The sequence below is a fragment of the Crocodylus porosus genome, unplaced genomic scaffold, assembly GCF_001723895.1.
Source record: "Crocodylus porosus isolate Cpor-Errol unplaced genomic scaffold, CroPor_comp1, whole genome shotgun sequence".
Taxonomy (NCBI): Eukaryota; Metazoa; Chordata; order Crocodylia; family Crocodylidae; genus Crocodylus; species Crocodylus porosus.
The window spans coordinates 7,931,206-7,954,574 of record NW_017728922.1 but is presented as its reverse complement, the minus strand read 5'-3'; the positions used below and the strand labels follow the sequence as shown (position 1 = coordinate 7,954,574).

Below are 23,369 nucleotides of genomic sequence, written 5' to 3'. Positions count from 1 at the left end.
CTTTTTAAGGTGGCATTTAAGGTCTCTTGCTTTTTCTAAGGGAGACTTTAAATTTTGAATCTTGCTATCTTGGAAACCACCTGCGTGTTCATCTCAGCTCCCCTAACCTGACTGCTGGCTATAAAGGAGCTGTGCCTACTCAACTCTCTGTGCTCCAACAGAGGCTCCAGATGCAGCTAAACTGGTCCATCTTTAATGCAGGGTTAAAGCATCATGGGATATGTAACACACAAAGAACCAAGATGGCTGACTTCACAAAAGAGGACTAGCTCTTGTAGGGACAGCCTGTTAGCTGATGCCGCTTGGCTGGTAAAGTTAAAAGCAACAGCTTGACCCTCTTCTGAGGGCTAGTGGACCTGGGCACTAACTGGGCACAAATACTGCACTTAAAGCAGTCCTGGCAACAGGCAGAAGTGGCAGATGGACACTGCAAGGCTAGGGCAGAGGAGATCATGGATGGAGCAGGGGGAACTGAAAAGAGAACAAATCAAAGCCAGCATCCTGCATTTAGGGAGAGAGTATCTACGGTAGGAGAACTACTGGCTTAACTAGGTACTAGATGGGCTTGTCTCTCACTATAACCTACTGCTGTCTTCTGAAACAACTTCCAGAGCAAGGAGCTGAAGGGAATACTGTCTTTCCACAAATAAATTCACGCATTTCTCTAGTACTGATGAAGTGAAAGTGCTCCAGGTACCCTGACAGTTTCACGTGAAACAACACGTGTGCTAACTAGGAAACGGTGGTGGCCAGTGTTGCCGTGTGTCAAGGAATTTCTTCCTGTTAAATAAAACCCAGCTTCCTTAGTGATCCACGGGGGAAGTGTAAACCTCCGATGAGAGGACAAAAAAGAAGTTACCTCAGAAACGATCCTGGAAAGGTTTCAGTGGTGGAATGTAGCAGGATAGCAGCCATGGCCCGCTCGGCATCCTGCAGGAGTCCTTTTAATTTGCCTCTCTTACTTTATCACAGCCCAAGGCAATGCCTGCAAAGGATATATGACAGCCCTTGTATCTTGAGAAAATGGGTGAGTGCAGAATTAGATGCGAGATGGCTGCGCAGCTCTAAACACAGCCGCTCTGAAAGTAACTGAGAGCTACTGCCTGCATGTGTGACAGGAGGTCTGGCTGTGTGGGGGAGAGATGCTGCTAGCTCTCTGCTGCTGTGGATCCCTCTTCAGGCACACAGGAAGAAAAACAGCATGAGAGCTATGGGTGCCCAGCCAGGCAAAAGATGGGACAGACAGCACGAGGCCCTACTGTTGAAAGAAAGGATTTGCACTGATGATGAATGGTTTTGCAGGTATTTAACAGATGAAAAGGTATTTGGATACCAACAAAGATCAGAGCCACACTGTTAATGACTCATGTAATGAGATCACGCCTGAAGAATTAACACCTATGGGTGCTTGTACATGTGCAACTGGGGTTTAGTTCTCCCTAAATTGAAACTTTTTTTTTTTTTTTAAAAATCCACCATTTCAACTTAGGGAGAACTAAACCCACAATGCATGTACAAGGGTGAAGGGGCCTAATCTTTTCCCCACCTGCCTCCCGCAGCAGGGAACTGGGGAGCAAGCAAGCTGCTGGTGGCTGAGCAGTCCCTAAGCTGTGGGGCATCCCAGACCTTCCCTCCGCAGTGGTACCCCCCAGGTGGCACCTGCCCCAGGTGGTTCTAGGGAGTGGTGCCACCTCCTGAGGGAAGCACCAAGCCCCACGCAACTTGGGGGCTGTAGGACCTAGTGGCAGCTCATGCAGGCAGGCTTGACTTTGGGGGGAGGGGCAGGTGCCACATGAGAGGCACCACTGGCACCCACGCCAGGTGTCACCTGGGGGGGCGGGGGAGCACCACCATGAAGGGAAGCACCAGGGTCCTTTGCAGCTCTGGGAGCACTCAGCCTATTGGCAGCTTGCCCCACCCCCCTGAGCTGCCTGCCTGCTTCAGCTGCACAGAGCCTAGTGCCTCCCTCTGCAGTGGCAGTGCCCCCTAGGACCACCTGGGCCAGGTGCCAGCAGGCAGGTGCAGCCTGGGGGGCACTGCCATCACAGACAGAAGCACCAGGACAGCTTGTCCCCCCACTCCCCGGGAGAGGCAGATAAGCTACAGCACCTTATGCACCATCCCCACCACCTCAGTTTAGAAACAGCTGGCTTGCCCCTGGGGCTGAGCGGCAAGAGGGAACTCGGGTATGCTGGTGGTGGGAGAAAGCAGTGGGGATGGGGCAGTAGAAGCCCACCAAGCCTGAGCTTCCCCAGACACACTGGCTTCCAGCACATCATTGCACTTTGTTAGGTATCAAACTCAAATACCTTGGCTGGGTTTTACCTTGCTATGTTCCAGTCATTTAAAGTGTAATATGCTGCCGAGCGTGTAAATATCAATGCTATTACGGCGATACAAAAGGCCACTTAAACCCCTTTAAAGGCCAATTTTGTTGCATGGTACAAAGGCCCTATATTTCCAAGTCAGAATGCAAAAAGGAGAGAGTGTTATACCTGTCATTGAGATGGGGAAACTCAGGCACCAAGGGTGCCCCAAAGTTGCCCACAGTCATACAGCTGGGGACAGATTTCAAATCCTACAAGTTCTGGGCCTGGGTTTAATTGATTATAAAAAAAAAAAAACGTTCCCACTCAAAAATGTTTACAGACCTGCTGGTTTCACGCAGGACTAATTTGGGGATGATTCTTAAAATAATTTTATTTATGATTTGAAATAAATTCCTACATTAAAGTTTGAGGTGTCTAGCTGTAGGAATGACATTATTTTATATAATGGCCAATTGCAAGCCTTAGGGAAGGAAGTGGCAATACTTAAGATTAACTTCTCCAGTGACCCTCATCTTAAGGCACATCAGCTTCCAAAGAACCTTATTACTGTGCACAAATTTGTTACCCTTTCATCTTAAATTTTTAAGAAGATTACTTACAATACATAAAAAGTCATGACCGAGGATACAGATGGAGAGCCTCTTCCACTAAAGGAGAGAATCCCACACTAATTTGTTTCCTACAGAAATAATGTTATGTCAAAATGAAGGGGCTTGAGAAAATGGTAGTGACTTGGCAGTGAAGTGGGGATCAGCATTCTATTAATAGATGGCTTTTAAACTCATTCATTCACAAATTGCAAAGTAGCTAATACATAACCATGGACTCTCTGCATAGATGTGACTTTGAATAGTTTTTCCACCATCATTACATTTCCACCTGTACAACCCCAGCTGTTAGACACTAACAACAATGGGCCTCACCCAGATCCAGCCTTCATATTATGACAACAAATGCACTTGTCCTCTCTCAAATTATGGCTGGGTTGTTCCTAAAGTGACAATCCACTAGAAGGTGGAGGGATCAGACTAACCATTATCAGGTTTGGCTAATGTTAATGGAAAGCTCGTTAAGGTGCTAGGAAAATGAGAGAAAAGAAAATGCTCCTCCTTGGTAGCAGAATGGATTCTGATGGAACAGCCTCCACACAGAGGCAAGAAGGATGGTACTGAAAACAGAATTCCCCTGAAATGCTGTAGGGGGAGAAGACAGGGGGTGTGCAGATTATCATTGGGCAAACAAGTAGAGCAGCAAGAAGCTGTGCAGTAAGTAACACACAACAGCAGGATAGCAGATGGGGATGAAAGTAGACAGTAGTTTCAAGCCTGTAATTCCCAAAAGTTAACAACTATGCAGAAGGCCCAACATGCGAAAGGGGTTCAATGACTTCACTGAAAAATCAAATCTTATCTAAACTACAGCTCTACTCGTGAAAAACAAATGATTTTTGCAGGGGGGGGCATTATTTGGTGGCAGTATAGGAAATGGGGCTTATAGTGCTGAAGCCAGTCTAAAACTGCAGTCTCTTATTTTTTTAACTACCCTGTTCTACTGTTGTTGAATGTTAACACTACTGTGATTGTGTAAATCCCCATCTTCTCACTAGCTACAGCTCTTACACCTCCATCCATATGCTGCAGGATGTATAATGGTTTCCTCTTGTGTTCAATGGATTCAATGAGAGAGAAAGGATAACTTCAATATAATCCAGAGCCCTTCCAATGAAAGTAGAGGGCTCCTAGTAAAGGTGCTTGGGTGCTATGGTCTGCCCTTAGCATGCTACTTTCTGCTTTAAGGAAGAAAGTGCAGTATTAGCTCTGTGTTTTAACCCTGAAAATCCTGGGATGCATGACTAAATTGGCCTTTGAAGTGGCTTAATTACCTTTTTTGCACCACTTTAATGGCATCACCATTTACACCTGCAGTGGTTTATGTTGTTTTAATTTCATCATGCTGTACACGTGTGGCAGCGTATTTTGCTTAAATGACTTTGTTACATAGCAAAATAAAATGCATCTATTTTAGTTTATGATGCAACAAACTTCAGAGATACATCCGAAGAAGGTGGTAGGGATGGTGCTTGGGGAGGTTGGCCTTGATGGGCTTCCAGTGCCCCATGCACGATCCCCACCGCCTTCTCCAACTGCTAGCACACAGCTTCCCTCCTGCCACCTTCTGCCAAGGGCAAGCCAGCTCATTCCTGGGCAGTCCCAGGCAGCAGGAACGACACACAAAGCATGGAAAACCAGCCAAGTCAGACCTTCCCTGAGCATTGGATTGGGCTGGGTGCTGCCTGCAAGCTGGGGAAGCACCCACTCACTAGCACCCCACCGGGGCAGCGCCGGGGGGCACCACCACTGCAGAGGGAAGCACTGCCCCACCCCCGCTCAGGGGCTGTGCAACCTGGCAGCAGCTTGTGTGGGCAGGCTCTGCCAAGGGGAAAGCAGCAAGGGGCCGTTTTGTTTTTTTTTTTGGGGGGGGGGGGGGTGTCCAGCAGAGCCTGCCTGCCTCTTATGGTCAGCAGGTGAGCTGCCAGCAGGCCCTGAGCTGTAGTGGCCCTGGACCTTCCCTCGGTGGAGGCAGCACCTGCCCACTAGCAGCCCGCCTGGGGGATGCTTGCTCAGCCTGCCGTGAGAGATGTGGGCAGGCGCTGGGAGGAAAAAAGAAAAAGATCAGGCCCTTTGCTGCCTTCCCCTCCCCCACAGCAGAGCCTGCCTTTGCAAGCTGCCTCCAGGTCGCACAGCGCCTGAGCTGCAGGGGAGTGGGGAGCAGTCGTGCCGCCTGGCGGGGGTGCCACCACCACAAAAGGGAAGGACCAGACCCTCCCAGGCTACAGCTCAAGTCTTGCTGGCAGCTTGTACCCCAGCTGTGGGAGAGACAAACAGGTTCCAGGAGGAAAAAAAAAAAAAAGAATCCAGCCCATCACCACTTTTTTCTGGCAGAGCTTACCTGTGACCCACTGCAGACGGGCGTTCACTGTTCTGTCACAGTGATGGAAGTCCCTAAATTGAAACGGTGGGTTTTTTAATTGGTGGGTTTTGAATTGTTAAAAACCCACAGTTTAGAGAGAACTAAACCACTGTCATATGTACAAGTGGCACTGGTCTACAACTTGCAACCATTTAGACTGAAATGCGCAAAGGCATTTTTGTTCATTCTTACTGTACAAAAGCCATGGTGGATGCAGAGATCCACAACAGAGATAGGGAAGGACAAATCCTAGTTATGGTGCTGGTTACACACTCTGACCCCTCAGCTGCCTTGCTTCTAACACATGTTGTTATAACATCAAGAACATGCAGCAAAACAAGTCTGAAAAGTTTTGCAAAAAAAAAAAAAAAAAAATTACTTAGTCTTTAACTGTAAACACAAAAGGATAGTACAGGCTGCATGGATAAGTAGCAACTAGAGCCTGCACTAACTCACTGGGTGGGATTGATACAGTTTTGGAAACACTAGGTTTATTGTGTAAACTTTCACAGGGAACAAACAAGTTGGTGCATTTGAGGGAGGGGCAGACCCGGAATGAGAGGAGTAATTTTAAATAAAAGCCATAGCAGCCAGATGATAACTTTTGGGCAGATCAGCTTTTTCTATTTATGTTTTCACTACTGCCAGTGCAACAGAGTTAGGACATTAGATTGTATGTGTCTTAATACAACTGTAGAACTTTTAGATGGTTTTACTGTTTATAAAAAAAGAAAAAAAAATCTAAGAGCTATACTCCAAATGACATAAGCAAGTACAGATCTTTGGAATCAATGAAGTTGCATACACTTCTTCCCAGCAGTGTGTAACACGCATCTGCATGCCATCAATATGCTAGATGCTTGGGGAAGAAAGAATAGATCCCTTCACCCTAGAAATGCAATGTCACTGCTGTTTTAGCACCCCTGCATTCTAACGTGTTTTGGAGAAAATGAAAGAAAGTTTTTTCAAGAAGATAAGGGGAATGTTTGTTAGAAGCAACTTCAAAGGTAAAAGGATGGCAGAGTTGGACAGAGAGCTGGTGCCAGAGAAGAGGCCACATTTCTTTTCTTTCAAGTCTTCCATAATTACAGCGATGGCTTTCTGCCTCAGATGCATACAATTCTCAATTATTCTAACAAGTGCAATGTGAAGTTAAAAACATAGCTAAGAAAAACGAATGTCCTTACCCCAACACAAACAGTGGCATAAGTGTGTTGTTCATATTACAAGAATATTTAGTATCTCATTCCTTTTCCACATTCATGCTCTTGGTTTTTTACACACACTAAAATTGTGCATTTCTAATGAACCAGTCAACTTCACTTTCCTTTCATTGCTCATGCACTAGTTCACTGTCACAATGACTAGTTGGTGAATAGCCCAAGGACCAAATAAATCCATAAATAAATACATACCAGGGACCTTTTTTTTTTTCATTTTTTTTGTTCAAATACTTGAGGCTGCCTCAGGGTGGTAGATTAGCATATTGTATATGAATTGTATGAGTTCTGGTTCCAAGTCTATTTATGGCTACATATGCTGCTCCCCAGCTCAAAAAGTGCAACAGAAGCACAAGCATGTGATCTTTTCTACAATGCAATTAAGAATGCAAGCATTTGTAAACAACATAAAGGTCCTGTATCCAAACAGACCCCAAAAGTAAGTATCAGAGACAGGAAAATAAATACAAGAGGCAGAAATAGGACTTAAAAGAAGATTTTGTTTAACATAAGACTATTTCAATGATTAAAAAATAACAGCTTCAATAAAAAGGAGTAGAAAAAAAGATTAAATAAGGAATGTTTGTTTTCTATAAAAGGTTCTGGAAAGCAAGTGCTATTTATAAGACAATTTTTCATTTAACATTACAAAGTATCATTTTTAGACATTATACATATTTACAGGCGTTCACAACAGACAGAAACAGTAAATTTACAATGGAAACCACAGGTACATATTTTTGCTAAGATCTCCCTCTTTCACTGATGGGAAAAGCCAACTTCAGTAACCACTCTGGAATCCAGCTTCACTTGTGTCAATATCATGTTCCTTAATGAGGAGGAAAACAGTTAAAACAACATTTAATACAAGGTAAGAGTTGGATGCACTAAAGCAGGGGCGTCAAACTCACGCTGTCCCCCAAACCAGATCCAACCACAGGGCTGCTTGCAGGTTGGATTGGGATGCAGGGCCAGCAGTGGCAGTAGGAGTTAACAGAGCTATTACTGGTCCCCACACCACCATCCCAAACATGCATTCCCAGTGAAGCTCCCAACCGTGGATTTGGGCAGCAGGCCCCACCCCCGCTTGTCCTCTGCCACCTCTACCATCCCTGTGGGCCTCAGGTACAGGCTGTAAGCCTTACATTTGACACCCCTGCCCTAAAGGTTTATTTTACCTTTACAAACGTAGATTTGGACTACACCTTACTGAAAGAACTGAGAAACTGTCTCAGAAGTGCTGAACTTGATATACACACAATTATCAAAAATGCAGTATTCTCAATTGCTAACAACTCTGGTGTGAAATCTGCATTACCACATTCAGGGTTCATTTGTTACTTGCACATAAAACACAATCAATAACCAGTACTTGGCAGAAACATCCTGTATGATTTGTGTGCTATATCTAGTGGTTTGAGTGCTTAATTCCTTTAAAAACCACTGCAGGTCCACAAACAAGGGGCTTGCATAAAGCCAACCATTGTAGGGGAAATCCTGTCTTCCCAACCTACGCACATTAAAACTATTTCCATGTGTCAAATCAAATAATAATTAGTTTGTGGAACATACAACTGAAAACTACAGATACTAGAAAAACTACACACAATGCAACTCAGCCATGCCATTATTTAGCAGGTGTCTGAAAAAAATTTCTAACGATGGGATGCATGACAAAATATATCACAGTATTAAGGCTGTGTGAAATTTTGCCCAGTGTTTCATTTTGAAGCTGTTTCGATGCGTTTCGAGCTCAAAACAGTGCAATAAAAAAGAAACAAAAGCTTCTGAAACAGCTTTGAAACGAAACAAGGGAACTCAAAACGTTTCAAGTTTCGAAGGCAGGCTTACTGGCTTCAGTGCCGGTCCTAAGCAGCAGCACCCAGCTCCTCTCCTCTGGCAGGCAGATTGGGGGCTCGCCCACACCCCCAGGAGGGCTGCAGGGGCTGTGCCAGAGTCCTCCCAGGGCTGCAGCCCCCAATCTGCCTGCCAGATGACAGCGCCAGAAAGATCAGTGCTGGTGTTGGCCCCAGGCAGCAGCACCTGACTCCTGTCACCCAGCAGGCAGATCAGGTGCACACACACCCAGGAGGACTCCAGCACAGCCCCCACAGTCCTCCCAGGGGTGCCAGACCCCCAATCTACCTGCTGGCTGACAGGAGCGGGGTGCTGCCACCTGAGGCCAGCGCAAATCAGCTCGTGTGGGGGCCTGCCACTCCAATTCCAGAGCAGAAGAGGGTCCCCACACGAGCTGAGCTACCCCGGGCTCTGCACACTCCTGGAGCCAGCTCTGGTATGGGGCCAGGGCAGATCAGCTGTTGTGGGGACCCTCCCCCACCCCAAGATTGGGATGGCAGGTCCCCACACGTGCTGATCTGCCCTGGCCCTGCTGGCCCAAGGAGGCAGCACCCAGTTCCTGTCAGCCGGCAGGCAGATCAGGGGACAGCTAGCACCCCTGGGAGGGCTGCAGGGGCTGTGCCAGGGTCCTCTTGGGGGTGTGCACCCCCAATCTGCCTGCTGGCTAACAGGAGCCAGGTGCTGCCACCTGGGGCCAACAGCAGCACCAATCTTCCTGGTGCTGGGTGTGGGCTGAGCCCAGCACCTGTCTTCATCTGGCAGGCAGATTGGGGGCCCACACCCCTATGCACTCCGCACCAGACCTGGAAGTGGACTGGAAATACTTCCGGGTCTGCCACCAAGTGTGCAAGGGACTCCCCCATGCTCCCGTGGAATGCTCCATCCGCCCCACCATCTCAGCATTCATGAGCCATGCCTGGGACCTTGAGGTATATAGAAAAAACATATAAAGCTGTGTCTATGGCCAAATTGTCGAATTTCAGAGAGAGATTAATGGGTCTCCTGATTCAATGCAGATTCGGAGACTGAGGCACCAAATCAGGCCAAATTTCCTCTGAAATTAATCAGCATCCAAAGCTTCGCACAGCCCTAGTACTTAGCCTGTTTTTCAAGCAAACTAATAAGCTAGCTATCTCATTCAGAGCCAGTCTGGGTAGCTGTGCATGGCACTGCATTACAAATGTCTGTAAATGATGATGTACAAAGTAAATAATAGCAAATAGAACAATGCTGGGTTTTGAAACGAGACACTACATGAATAGGAGATGTGTAACAGACTTCTTTGTAGACTACTTGTTATTAGTAGTTAGGATCACATGTGCACGTCTTGCTCACTGCGGGACAAAATCTTCACTATATCACAGTACCTTTTGCCCAAGACAAACATGATCACTTAACAGATGAAAATAAGGACCACAGCTGACACCACACTCTCTATTCATTAGTAGCTTAGTTATTAAAACAAGTGTACCTGATTCAGCTTCTTGAACTCCACCACTTGGAAGAATATATGCTCCAGGATATGTTTTGCTCCTTGCTGCTCCTTTGGGAGCTTGTTTGTTACACCCAAGATGTCACCACACTTTCTGACATAAAACTCTAAGTCATCTTCAGTACCTAATGAGGATCCACAGGAAGAGGCAGATAGGTCACATACACATATGCACCAGTTGACTGAAGTTGCACTGCTCGACAATAGTTGCAATTAAGCATTTCAGGAAATCAACAACTTGAACCAATGCCAGTGAAATGTCCGGATGCAGTTTTACAGCTTGCAACATATGATCCTGCTCCAAGATCCTGTTCTAAGGTGTGCACAAAGGCTTTATAGCCACTTCTACTTTAAAATGGGAACAAGATGCAAAATAATTCAGCTACATAGTTGTGCAGAATGATTTATGCATGAAATGTAAAGCGGGAAGCAGATGCAAGATAAGAGGCCTATTAAAATAAAAACTGTCAGTTGAGGTTAACAGCAGGCTCAGATATAGATAATCATGAAAGGTCACTCCTACAGTTTGCTACTCAACAGTTTTTTAAAGTAAATTCCACCATAAATTAGTAAGGGGAACCAAGGACCCCATGAGTTACCTGGCCCAAACAATCACTCTCTTAGCTGCTGCAGTTTTGAAGGTCATGTGCCTGGATAACAACTGGAAGAGAAAGAAAGAGGGGGTGCCCTGCACTGTTGATGATTAACAGCTTAATAGCACTAGGTCATGCATGTAAGATGAGTGTAATCCATGGACCCCATATGCAAACAGCACTTCTAACCCTTGGTGAAATATTAATGGGTTCCATAGCTCAGTTCCATGTGCTTACTGTATCAAAATAACAGGACTGCTGTACAAATATATACATCAAAAAGGTTAAAAACTTGGCCTGGCTTACACTTGTTTGTAATCTGCGCAAGACGGGCTCTCTCAGAGGAAAAAGTTTCATCTAAATCAAACAGGTCCAGACTGGGAGGAGGCAACTCTCTGAAAGCAGGCGGAAAAACCTGAAAGAAAAGATTTAGTGTAGGTTACTGCAAAGGGTTTTTCTTATATGCTACAGGTGACTAGGAAACAGCTTTTAGCTTGGAAAGGTTTTTTGAAAGTCAAGGAGACGTCAAAACGCCACAAGAGACTGAATGCATTTGGAAAATTTCATTTGTATTTCATAAAAATAACTGAGTGTTCTATGGAGGTTTGGTTTCTAAAGCCTATACTTCCCCAAGAAACAACTGGAGCCAAGGTCTTCTGTGCCAAGCTCGCTCTTCAAAACTGTGCTTGGACACACTGCCTTATTAGCCACTATTCCCCAGTATTGAAGCTGTTGGGGGTGCAGGACGGTGGATCAACTCATCTGGCAGATGCCTGGTGCAACTGGGACAATAAAGGAGACTTGCTCACGATTCCAGCCCAAAGCAAGGACCTACTACAGTATGTTGCCAAGCACAATCCATGGTCTTTCAAGGATTAAGAAAAAAAAAATAACACAACAGCATGAAGGGGGTCCCTGACAGAAAAGTTAAGGACACCCATGTGTGACAGATGACTCCAGCCCGTCAACATACTACTGTCTGCATTCAAAAAAAGAGCAGTCAAAGTGGCAACATGGAATGTGAGAACTCTACATCCAATTGGAAATTGGACGTCAAGCCTGAAACGAAGAGATTAAAGATCAATATTCTAGGTCTGTGAGAAACATGTTGGAAAGAGGCTGGAATTATTGCTTTAAAAGATGCAAAGATCATCCATTCAGAAAGTCAGATGCACGAAAGAGGAGCTGGATTAGTTTTGGATGAAGAAACCTCAAAATGTCTGCATAGTTTTTGGGCAATATCTGATAGTGATGCTCATGAAAATAACAGCTAAACTTTTCAACATACAAGTCTATGCACTGACAGCTGAAAGTGGGGAAGAGGACACTGATGGCTTCTATGAAGATCTTGATAAAGCAAAAAAGCAATACAAACCTCAAAAAGTGGTAATAGTGATGGGAGAGCTAAATGCAGAAGTTGGTTGTGAGCAAGTGGATAATATTGTTGGACCTCATGGACTTGGAGAGAAAAACGAAAGAGGAGAGAGATGGATTGATTGGTGTGTTGCAAACAATAAAGTCATTATGAACACATGGTTTGAACACCACCGGAGAAAAAGGTATACATGTAAAGGTCCTAGAGATACCTTAGAAACCAAATTGATTACATCACCATCAACAGAAGATTCAGAAATGTAGTTCAACGACTGAAAAAAACTTACCCAGGGGCTGACTGTGGAACTGATCGTGTACCTGTAGTATGCACCATCAAGCACAGGCAGGGGGAGAAAAAAATTATTTTGGGGGGTAGTGTGTGCATGCATGTGCACCCCCCTACCCAGCAAATAATAGTTGCAATTAAGCATTTCAGGAAATCAACAACTTGAATCAATGCCAGTGAAATGTCCGGATGCAGTTTTACAGCTTGCAACATATGATCCTGCTCCGAGATCCTGTTCTAGGATGTGCACAAAGGCTTTATAACCAGCAAATAAGTCTGTGGGAGAAGGGGCGAGGGGAGGAGGAAGGGCCATGGTGGGGAAGAGGCAGGGGCAGGAGTGAATGGGGCCCCAGCTGGGCCAAGTCGTGGGATAATTGGAGCCCAGGCAGCTCATCCAGGGGCACAGGGAGGCTCCTGCTGCCGTGTACACCCCAGCAGAGGTCTGGGGTGCATATACTCCCCCAATCTGTATGCCAGGCGGAGGCAAGTTGCCACTGCACACTGGGCTCTGTGCCCCACTGCCACTGCCTTGAGAGCAACATGACATCCTGTGCATCCTGCTACCAGGCAGGCAAGGGGGGCCCAGCACAGCCCAGCGGCCGCATGCACATGGCATCATGCGGCTCTAGAGGCAATGGGGCGCTGAGCCCAGCGCACAGCAGCAGCCTGCCTACGCCCCATGCACAGAGCAGGGAGGGACATGCCCTCCAGGCCTCCATCAGGGTACACACAGCAGTAGGAGCCCCCCCACACCACTAACAAGCTGCCTGGGCTCTGATCATCCTATAACCCAGCCCAGCCAAGGCCCTACTCACCCCAGCTCCTGTCCCTGCCCTACTCCCTCCCCTCTATGTGGGGGCCTCAACCTGTCCCCTCCCCATCCCAGCTCCTGTCCCTTCACAGAAGAGACCGATACATGCCTGCCATACTGGGCAGTGATCCACACAACAGGCTGCAATCCTGGCTGAGCGCGTGCCCCTCCCCACTCCTCATGCAGCCACCCAGAGCTCGCAAGTGCCCTTTTCCACTGCCCTGCATTTGGGGCCTAGCCCCATTAGCCCCAGCCTTCTGCTGCCTATGCCATCAGGATAAGGTTGAGGAAACTTAAGAAACCAAAAGCACCAAAAAACTTTATTATTTAATTCTAATGGAAACAGATCTAATTAAAGAAAGGTACGCAGTCAAGAATCATTTTCAAGAACTTGAAGATAAAGGAAATATGTCAAACTGGGAAAGAAGCACTAGTTGAAACAGCCAAGGAGGTTATTCCATCAAAAGTAAGGCAAAAGAAACAAAGGGATGACTGAAGAAATCCTTGAATTTATGAAAGAAAGACAAAAACCTTGGAAGAGTATAAGAAACTGGACAAAAGAATTCAATCAATGGGCAATGAAGAAAAGGAAAAATGGTGTAATGAAAAATGTAGAGAGATAGAAAAACAGAAGGATAAATATGTTACATCAATGTACAGGAATATCAAAGACATCACAGACAAAGGAGGATGTACTGCTAAGGGATGTATAAAAGCCAAGAATGTCATTATGGAATGAGAAGAAGTACTGAAAAAAATGGACAGAGTATATTGAACAGTTATTCCATGACAGTCAAGAACAAAAGCCATCTATTAAGAAGGACATGGACGGTTTGAAAATTCTTCAGTTAGAGGTATGACCCAAATAAAAACTAATAAAGCTACAGGACGAGATGAGATAGAACAAATAAGATGTTTGGAAGAGTCTGGTATAGAAAAGTTAACAACTGTTATCAGCAAGATTTATGAAAGCAGAGAAATACCCAAGGACCTCAGTAAATTGATCTTTATTGCACTCCCCAAAAGACCTAGAGTCACTGAATGTGAACTCCATCGAACCATCAGATTAATGGGCCATGTGACAAAGATCCTATTAAAAGGTGATGATGTTGACAGCCAGAAATAGAATAAGACCAGAGACTGCAAAAGTTCAATGTGGTTTTATGGAAGGTCAAGGTACAAGAAATGCTATCTTTATAGTACAAATGCTTTCAGACAGGGCAACAGAAATGGGGACCATTTTTGTGTTTTATTGATTATACCAAAGCTTTTGATAGAGTTAAGCATGAGGAGTTAATGAATATGCTGGAAGAACTGGATATTGATGATAAAGTCTTGAGAATTTTAAGAAACCTCTACTGGGACCAAACTGCAGCAGTGAAGATACAAAATGAACTAAGTGATTTCATCCAAATCAAGAGAGGTGTGAGGCAAGACTGTTTCTTCACCTGACTTGGTCAACTTGTATAGTGAGAAAATACCAAGGGACACTGAAAATTTACCAGGGCTGATCGCTGGCAGACAGAATTTGAACAACTTGTATTATGCTGATGACAGTCTTAACAGCTGATTCAGAAGAGAAGCTTCAAGGAATGTTAGATACAGTTGTCAGTGAAAGTGAGAAGAAGGGTTTAAGTATCAACTGTAGAAAAACAAAATGTATGGTAATTACAAAGAAGAAAATCATTTCTGTATGCAACATTAAAGTGAAAAAGGAACAGATAAAAGGCAGGTCAATAAATGTAACTACTTGAGAAGCTAGATAACATCAAGATGGTATAATATGAAATAAAAATGTAGAATAGGGATGGCAAAAGACACATTTCTGAAAATGAAAAAGATATTGACAAATAATAAAATGCCTATGGGGATGAAGTTAAGAGTTTTGGATTGCTTGTTATACCAGTCCTCGTGTATGCATCAGAACAGTGGACAATATCGCCAAGTACGGAAAAAAAAATTGAAGCAAGTGAGATGTGATTCTCAAGTCACACTTCAAATGAAGATATTTTGTTAAGAGCAGACAAGAGGAGGAAGCTGCTGACTAACATCAGAAAGAGACAGTTGGAGTTTCTTGGACAGGTTATAAGGAAAGAGGAAACTGAAAGTCTGGTCGTAAATGGAAAGATCGAAGGAAGCAGAGATCATGGAAGAGGGAGGTTGATGTATGTCAAGTGTATCTAAATGGATGAATGCATCGACACTGGAAATTTTGTACGGGTCAAAGAGAAAAGAAGAGACGTTCTTCCTTTGGTCCGACACTACTAAGAGAAAAATGGATGGAGTAAAAAGGACAATTCTTGCTGCTTCATTTTATAATTCCCCGCTGGGCTGTGGGAGCACTGAGGGTAGGATGGAAGCCTTACTGACTTCTTAAAACCTAAAATCTATTTCTAGGGAAATAGATAAGATACTAAGCATTATGAAATAACATGTTTCATTCTTCACACTGAGAAAGCTGGTCACAGGACTACACAGGAAGCAAGGAGATGTAAGAAAATTCTAGATGTATGGATTATTCAAAGCACAATATCAAGTAATGAGTTCTGCTGGCAGCTTTTTGTTTAATCCCTGTATGCACCTTGGAAGTGGTTCTCAAATCACAAGACTAGACTAAAGGCTAGTTCACAAGCCCAAAGAGAGGTCTACTTCTTAAAATGTAGGCTCTGGGGTGTACCAAGGTTCTCAAGAGCTTAATGCTCTAGTTTCTTTAAAGTAAGGAGCTATGGAGATGATCAAGTTAAGCCACAAGCAGGAGGATAATCTTGGGTGTCAGTCGCATGTAAGATTACTCACAGCTGGTTGAAGTGCAGGTAGCGGAGTCTCAAACTGAGGCTGAATGAGCTGAAGAGGTTCATGCTTTACATTTAGCTGTTCATAAGATCTACAACACAGAAAAAGATAAAGTCTCAAAGTAGGAAAAGAGAAATAGAATGAATGCTTAGCACCTGCCTATGTTACCTGCAACCTGGGAACTTGAAATTTGTGCAGAATGCCAAGCTAAACACCCTGTTTGTGCAAAGAAATGTCACAGGATCCATAATGACTACACATAACTTTAATCTCTATGACAACTATAAAGCTTCTAGAAAACAGGCAAGCATTCAATAAGGCAGTGATTCTCAACTACAGTGCCACAGTACCCTGGGGTCCCTTAAGATCCTCAAGGATGCCATGCAATGTTAGCACTGTTAGGTGTACAAATGTGATTCACAAGATAAACCCAGAGATTTCAAACAGGAATTCATTGTTAAAAACATTCTGACCTGTTGTTATATTTCTGAGTTCTCTGAAAGAGAAGAATTTCTCTAAAACTTTTCTGTAGTAAAAAATGCATGAAAACTAAGAGCTGGCATTTTCTTGGGGGCACCTGAAGCCTACTAAAGGGTGGCTTGTGTCTGGAAATGTTGAGAATCACTGCAATAAGACAAAATCAGGCTGTCATATTTTTTGACCCGTGGTATGTTTACACCCAAGTGTCCTACGGTAAGAGTTCAGTATATTCATCTGCAAAACACACTACAGTAATATTTTACTATATTAAGGAAATGAACACATTTTCCTTATTAAACAAAGACTTAAACATACCCCAAAAAGAAAACCAAAAAAACCCCACAATTCATGGCTACTGACTTGATCACTTTAGGAAGGGAAGTTGTATCCAGCTGATAAATAGACATATCAAAGAGCGTAGTGAAGTCTCGGGGATTCTCTTCTCCCTCTTGCAGACATACCCGCAGTCGCTCAGACAGTGTGGCTGTATCCGGAAGCATTGTATAGTCTGAAATCTGAACACCATAACATTGTTAGAAGTGAAGGGATTTTCATGTAGCTGAAGTTTTCTTTTCCTCATTCCTTTCTTGATGCGATTTAAGTGAAGAAACAAAAAATTAGCTTTAGCACATTTCCTCATGTGTTATTCATCATGCTACAGACCCTGGATTTGGTTTTAGGAGTGTTATGAAGTACTTGTTTTATGTAAAAACCGTTTGATTTCTGTAAAAAGAAAGGGGGCAAAAATAAATACATTAAAGCAAAGTTGTTGTAATGATCAGCATCAGCAAATACTTTACAGCTAAATTTATATATTTCAATTTTGCAGTAATAGCTGTCCTGCACCCTTGCTATTCCAAATAGCCTTACTTCTTTATGCAAAGACAGATGTGTGAGCTCGTCACACTAAACCTGCTCCCACTGCTGCAAGGATGATGTATTTGAATTTCCATCAGGCTCTCGCTTGAAAAGACAGAGTGAAGGCAGCTCACTCCTTATTCTGAATGAACAAAGACCACAGTTCCACCCTCCTGTATTTCAAGAACAAACAGATGCTTCACATATACCAGTATCACTGCTGTTCAAAGGTTTGCAAGCTTGTTAAATGAAGGTTTCAAGAATAAATTGCATGTGCTGTTTACACAACACTTCTCTCTTCCCTTCTGCATGCAGGGTATTTTTAAATAAAGATAGAAGAAACATTTGTATACATCTTTTTTTTTTGTTTAAGAAAGATTCCACAAACCTGTTAATTGGCTAATCTCTGCTTAGCTACAGACATGTGCTATTTGCTCCAGGCTTACTCCTGAAGTAAAGGGTACAGCAAAAGAGCAGTTAAGGCACCCTGCTATAGACAAGAGTTCAAGTCCTACTCCAGCCTTGCACCAAAAGCTACCCCCAGCTGACCAAATTGTAACTGGGATCATCATAGTTATATGGACTGGGAAAAATCAAAAGGTGACTGGATGAGATGCTAGTCACATTACTCCTTTGTATGCCACTGCTGGCACAAACTAGCATACCTTAACCAAGTTATCCCTCTGGATTGATGGGCTCACAAAGATCTTCAACACTTTAGAAGCTAAGTCTAAGCTCAGATGCCCAAGTTTCACATTGGAGCAGTCCAATTTTCAAAAATATTTAAACTAAACTAATGTATCCGGCATGAGGCAAATTGAAAACATGCACCTCCATGGTTGAAGTTTTATACTAAATCACAGTCCAAATAATAATGAATCCTAATCTATTAAATTTTTATGCCACACATACCCCCTCCCCCAACAATCTTGAAAACCAAGGTAAGTAATAACATTGATATAGTCTTTAGTTATGGTGTACCAGGCAGATCCTTCAGTTAAACTAACCCTGCCGGATTAAAAGATAATTTACTAAACCACATCTCTCTTACCTCTGGGTCCTCTGCATCGATCTGGTTTAAATGGAGGTCTGATGTTGTAAGCCACTGGAAAAGTACATCCTGAGGAAACACAGAGCAGGGTTTCTGGAGTATCTGAATAATTTACTATAATGTTAAACAATTACATTCCTTACCAAATCTGACTGATGAAACATACTAGAAGAGACGGAGTAAATATGAAAGAACTCTAACATAACAGTGAATTATCTCAGAACAAAATAGGTAATAGGAACACAGATCGCGTTTACTTATAGAAACATATCATACTGCAGATATACAAAATTTGCAGTATTCTACAGGTATCGTGCAAGGCATGAGAACAAAGACAATTTAGTTCACCTGAAAAATGAAAATTTCCAGAAATCCATAAATGCTTTTAAAGATGGTTCTGATAACTGGCAAACCATTTTTGACTTGTACTTTTATAAAGAATTCTTGCATAGTATATACTATAAGCTACAGTACTGGAAAAGGACCCTGAAGAAAAGCTACTGATGTAAGCGACTGCAAGTCCAGGAACTACATACAAAGTTGCACTTATTTAGGAAAGGCTGATTTGCAATTACATCCTCAACAAGTTTGAAGCATGTTCAAAAAGACAGGAAGGCACAAATAGCCCTATATCAAAACACATACAGATGAAAGAACATCTGAACTACCCTTTACTTTATACATCAGGTAAAATGATATGTCCACTACTTAAAACATGGGAATGATAGTAAGAAGACCAAGTATTCAAATATCCTTTTTCACATGAACACAGACATGTCATTCAACTTCTGTGAACCCCAACTCACTTAAATCAACACCCCCCTTTTTACAGATGAAGATATACATGTACTTTTGTAAAAACATTTTACAATTCTTAAGTGAAAGCAGCTATAAAGTGGAAAGCATTACTGATCATGATGCCACATTTTAACTGTAAGTAGTTTCTAGCTAAGTAATTACCCTAAAAATACTGCATATTAAAAAAAAAAAAAAGAGGAAAAAATTCAGAGGGCAAAGGTTACTAAAGTTTTCCAGAGTTCTGCCAGACAAAGAATACATTTTTGAGGCACCTAACTTGCTATTTTTACCTGTAGAAATTTCTATCATATATGCATCTCCATCTCTTAATTATTTTATAGCAGTGCTAGTATTCAGTCTCTGGAAACAAACTGCAACTCTTGACTGTTCTTGTTAATGCTATAAAATACCTGTAAGTCATTAAAGTATATTTTTAAACATTTACCATGATCTTGCTGTTCTCTTCTTTATCCAAATACTGATCACTGAACATGTGCCAAGATCCCAAAACTGCCAGTTTTCCACCTCGGTTCTGTTAACAAAATTAATACATCAAAAAAATTTTCCAGAACAATTTCTTGAGGGAATTGTTACTCTAGTCTAAATTATTCAGATATTTAATTAAAGGAAAATCTAAGGAAGACATACTCTTACATGTGCAGCATTAATATAAAATAAATATATTCCTTTAACTAATTTATTCTTTCTAATTAAAAGTAGTACTCATCTTCAGTAATAAAAACTAAAGACTTGGCAGGCCACCCACAAATCAGAGCAACAGATAGGATTGCATCAACTAGAAGTGAACTGTATGCATCTCATTGCAATTTTGGCCCCTTTCTTAGGGAGGGAGGGAGAGAGAGAGATGACATTGTCTTCAATATGGTAAGAGAGACTCTTAAGTGATTCTTAAGTAAAAGAACTAATTTCTTTAAGCTCTTTCTTAAGCATTTCACAGTCTGAACCTGTGAGTGATGCAGCATCATTTTTATAGCCCCAAGCTAGTTAACGAAAGTAATTTTTGCTTTTCATAAAAAGAGTTTCAAAAGATACAACCAAACCTATTTAACTAGCTGAATTTAAAATGTCAGATGAAGAAATAACTACATTATTCCCTACAAAAAGATTCCCCACCTCTCTCCCCCACAGACACACATGAGAAATAGCATTATTTGCTGGCACCAAATCTTAAATTCACAGGAAATGATACAAGCATACAACTGTGGTTGCAAAGATCTTAGAGGGGTTTCAGATAGGGTTCCAGCATTCTTAGACTGAATAATGAATAAGCATAATGGTCTAATTTAGAGGTGCACCGATACATTGGTCCATATCATATCGGCACCAATAAAAGGAAAATTGAGATTATCGACAATCAGCTTTTTTTGGCTGAGGTGGCTAATGTCTCCAATAAATGCCACGTGCACACATGCAGCTGCAGCATGCATACAGCCAGCCTGGCAGCTTGGACAGCAGCATCCAGCTGGTAAGTCTGTTGGGGAACATGGGTGTGGGGGGCAGATTGAGGCCCCCTCAGTGACGGAGGGTATGAGGCTGGGGCAGGTGCTTCACAGCTAGGGCAGTGTGCAGGACTGACCTGCAGGCAGGTCGTCCAAAGGGGGAGGCAGCTCCTACCGCTCGGTACACCCCCAGGGAACCATGTGTGGCATGTGCCCCCCCTGGATCTGTGCACAGGGTGAGGTCAGACTGCCACTGCTGGCTGAGGCCAGGCTCAGGGTGGGCAGTGGCAGTGCTGGGAGTGGGGGCTACAGACGGGTTGTGGGGAGGTTGTAGCCACCCCAAAAATTTGCTGTATCCCTCCCTTCCCAGCACTGCTGCCGGCCTCAAGTGCAGACTGGCTCAATCCTCCCCACACCTCAGTCAGGAAGAGACTGGCACTAACCCCGGCCCCAGCCTGCAGAGGCAGCCTGCTCTTGCCCACACACAAAGCCAGGGGACACGCACTGCCCACAGCTCCCCCAGAAGTGTGCCAAGCAGTAGGAACTGCCCCTGCACATTCCCCAGACGAGCTGCTCACGGCTGTGTCCCAGCCCCACCTCAGCTGTGCAGAACTTGCCCATGCCTCAGCCCTACTCCCTCCCCCTCACCACGGGGGCCTTAATCTGCCCCCTCCCACACCTTCCCCCAATGGACTTACCAGCCAGATGCTGCTCTGAAGGTTGCCAGGCTGCATATCAACAATCGATCGGTATCAGCTGATATGGCTCATTAATAATCAGACATCCGTATCAGCCCAAAAAACCCTTTATTAGTGCACCCCTAGTCTACTTCTCATACAAATGGAAAAGTTCTACTTCCTATTTACAGCTACAGCTTAGTATGAGACCCCAGTAAGCTAAAAACAAAAAAAGTAGCTTTTTACTGCACAGCACTGCAGCAGGATAGCATCCTCTTCCTCTACTGTTTCTTTCCCAGCTAAGTTTACCTACTGCCATTCTTTATCCTATCTCATTTCTCTCAAACATATTATGTATTTTCTTTCTAATCCTTTTCTCTGCCCTAACAGAAATTCTACCATTATCTTCACCTTCTAGCATTTTACCTATAATTTCCTCCAGCTACATGAAAGCAAGAGAGGCCCAATTAAAGGTTGATTCTCCACATCAGGTATTCATGGCATTTTATTGTAGCAAGAACAGAATGACTTGAACTCTCTCTGATGCAAAGAAGTTTCCCCATTTTAGGAAAAGCAGACAATGTTTATAAAGCTTGGGCAGTTTGTGCCTTTCCTGTCTCACTTATGCACTGAAATCAGATCACATACACAAATAACGAATTACATGCATCTGCATACAATTTTGGTCTACACATTTAACTAAAAAAACCTAAATCAGTTTAAGAGAGCATCAGATTAGCAACTTTTCATATAAAAACTAAGTTTTCACTAAATCAAGTACTAAGGCACTTACATATTCAGGGATAATTAGAGATTATTTTCATTTTTTTTAAAATATAAAGCCTTTAAAATACAAAGTTAATGGGACATAAGTGATGAGTGTAACAGGAACAGGCTAGCAACCACTGTATTTAAATTCATTCTTTCAGTTTGGTTTCTCTGGCCACTACAATCTGAGATTTTCTTCCATGTTGCAATTCTGTTAGATTTCAATTATTAAAACATATGACAAACAGGACAGATGTAAAGATAAATTCTTTAAGTTTTAATCTATAGCACAGCTTGATTATTTTACTTATCAGGTTGGAAACTTCTCCCCAAACTGGTATAGGAAAACAGATCAGAGCACAGCTAACCAATAGCAGTGTTGAAACAACGCTGTACCCAGCGAAGTTCAGATACCTTTATGTGAGTTGATTAACATATTGCACGTGTGTATGTCTGTTACCTGTGAAGATTATCACAAGTGCATTCTTTTGCTCCATGCATGCATGTCAGGAGATAATAGGTAAGAAAATTATTATGATTTTGCTTGCTGTGACAGCTGTGGACTGTCATTTGGAAAATGCGTCTCAGTTTCACTCAACCTTAGATGGGTAGCAACTCTGTAATCATATAATCTTTATATACTTATATTGCCTAAGTGATGGGGCCTGTTCTATACAACATGTGCATAATTTTGGATATGAACATGCAACACATTTACTATAGAGTAAACTTGACTTTACTCTGTAGTGAAAATGAAGCAGACATATAATGCACAGCCTTAGTACAAGATACTCCAATCCTGGGCAAGTTATGTCTCAAAGTGAGAATAACTATACACCATTGTACTATTATGTCTGGTTATCAAATCAATTTTAAAAGGAATGCACTTTGCTCAGTGCAAACTAGCGCACTTCCTACAGTGCCAGATGACTCATAAAGCAGCACTGTAACACCATAGCACTGTCTACTGCAGGCACCCAACTTAGGAGATCTAGTGGGGTGTCCACGCCCAATTGCTAAGTAAATCACTACAGAATACTATCCAAGGTAAATTACTTCATACTTCACACTGTGTCTGCATTCTTTGTGAACGTTTGGGGAGGAGTCTCTAGGTAAATAAGATGTCAAATAAAAATTAGATTGTTAAGAAGTATCAGAATTACTTTACTGAAGAATGACTCATTTATTTCATCCAACACTGTACCTTATGCTGGTAAAAAGCCAGAATGGGTCTATTTAGTGGAAAGCATACAGACCCCGTGGACAGAACAGCCACTGCCGGTTTCATCACATTCAGAGTGGCACCAAATGGATACACAAAAGTGAGAGCTCTGCAAAAAAAAGTAAGAATTTTACTGCAGTAAAATCTCTGCTATTCAGCATTTAACTAACCAGAAATTCTATTAACTGGAATTTCCGGCTGGCCAGATGCAGAGCAGGGGCAGGGAAAAGGTTGCGGGCGGCAGTAGCCACTGCCACCCGCCACACTGTGCTGGCGCCTCCACATGCAGCCACTGCCTCCCTCCCCTCCCACCACCCCCACATGCTTCC

The 23,369-nt window shown here is 43.1% G+C and overlaps 2 protein-coding genes across 6 annotated transcripts in view; both read right to left on the bottom strand.

The window, feature by feature from the left end:
* MYBL2 (MYB proto-oncogene like 2) overlaps positions 1–1,087 on the bottom strand; it is a 28,474-nt gene extending 27,387 nt beyond the window's left edge. The window contains exon 1 of the mRNA XM_019539694.1: positions 860–1,087. Coding sequence (XP_019395239.1) covers positions 860–915 — 56 coding nt within the window. The 5' untranslated portion in view covers positions 916–1,087. The remainder of the gene's footprint in view (positions 1–859) is intronic.
* Positions 1,088–7,000: 5,913 nt separating this feature from the next.
* Positions 7,001–23,369, bottom strand: part of IFT52 (intraflagellar transport 52) — a 21,569-nt gene continuing 5,200 nt past the window's right edge. For all 5 annotated transcript variants that reach the window (XM_019539681.1, XM_019539679.1, XM_019539677.1 and 2 more), the window contains 8 exons: positions 23,023–23,149; positions 19,359–19,445; positions 18,116–18,184; positions 16,567–16,721; positions 15,730–15,817; positions 10,769–10,877; positions 9,849–9,994; positions 7,001–7,349 (listed from right to left, as the gene is read on the bottom strand). In XM_019539681.1, coding sequence (XP_019395226.1) covers positions 7,302–7,349; positions 9,849–9,994; positions 10,769–10,877; positions 15,730–15,817; positions 16,567–16,721; positions 18,116–18,184; positions 19,359–19,445; positions 23,023–23,149 — 829 coding nt within the window. In that variant the 3' untranslated portion in view covers positions 7,001–7,301. The remainder of the gene's footprint in view (positions 7,350–9,848; positions 9,995–10,768; positions 10,878–15,729; positions 15,818–16,566; positions 16,722–18,115; positions 18,185–19,358; positions 19,446–23,022; positions 23,150–23,369) is intronic.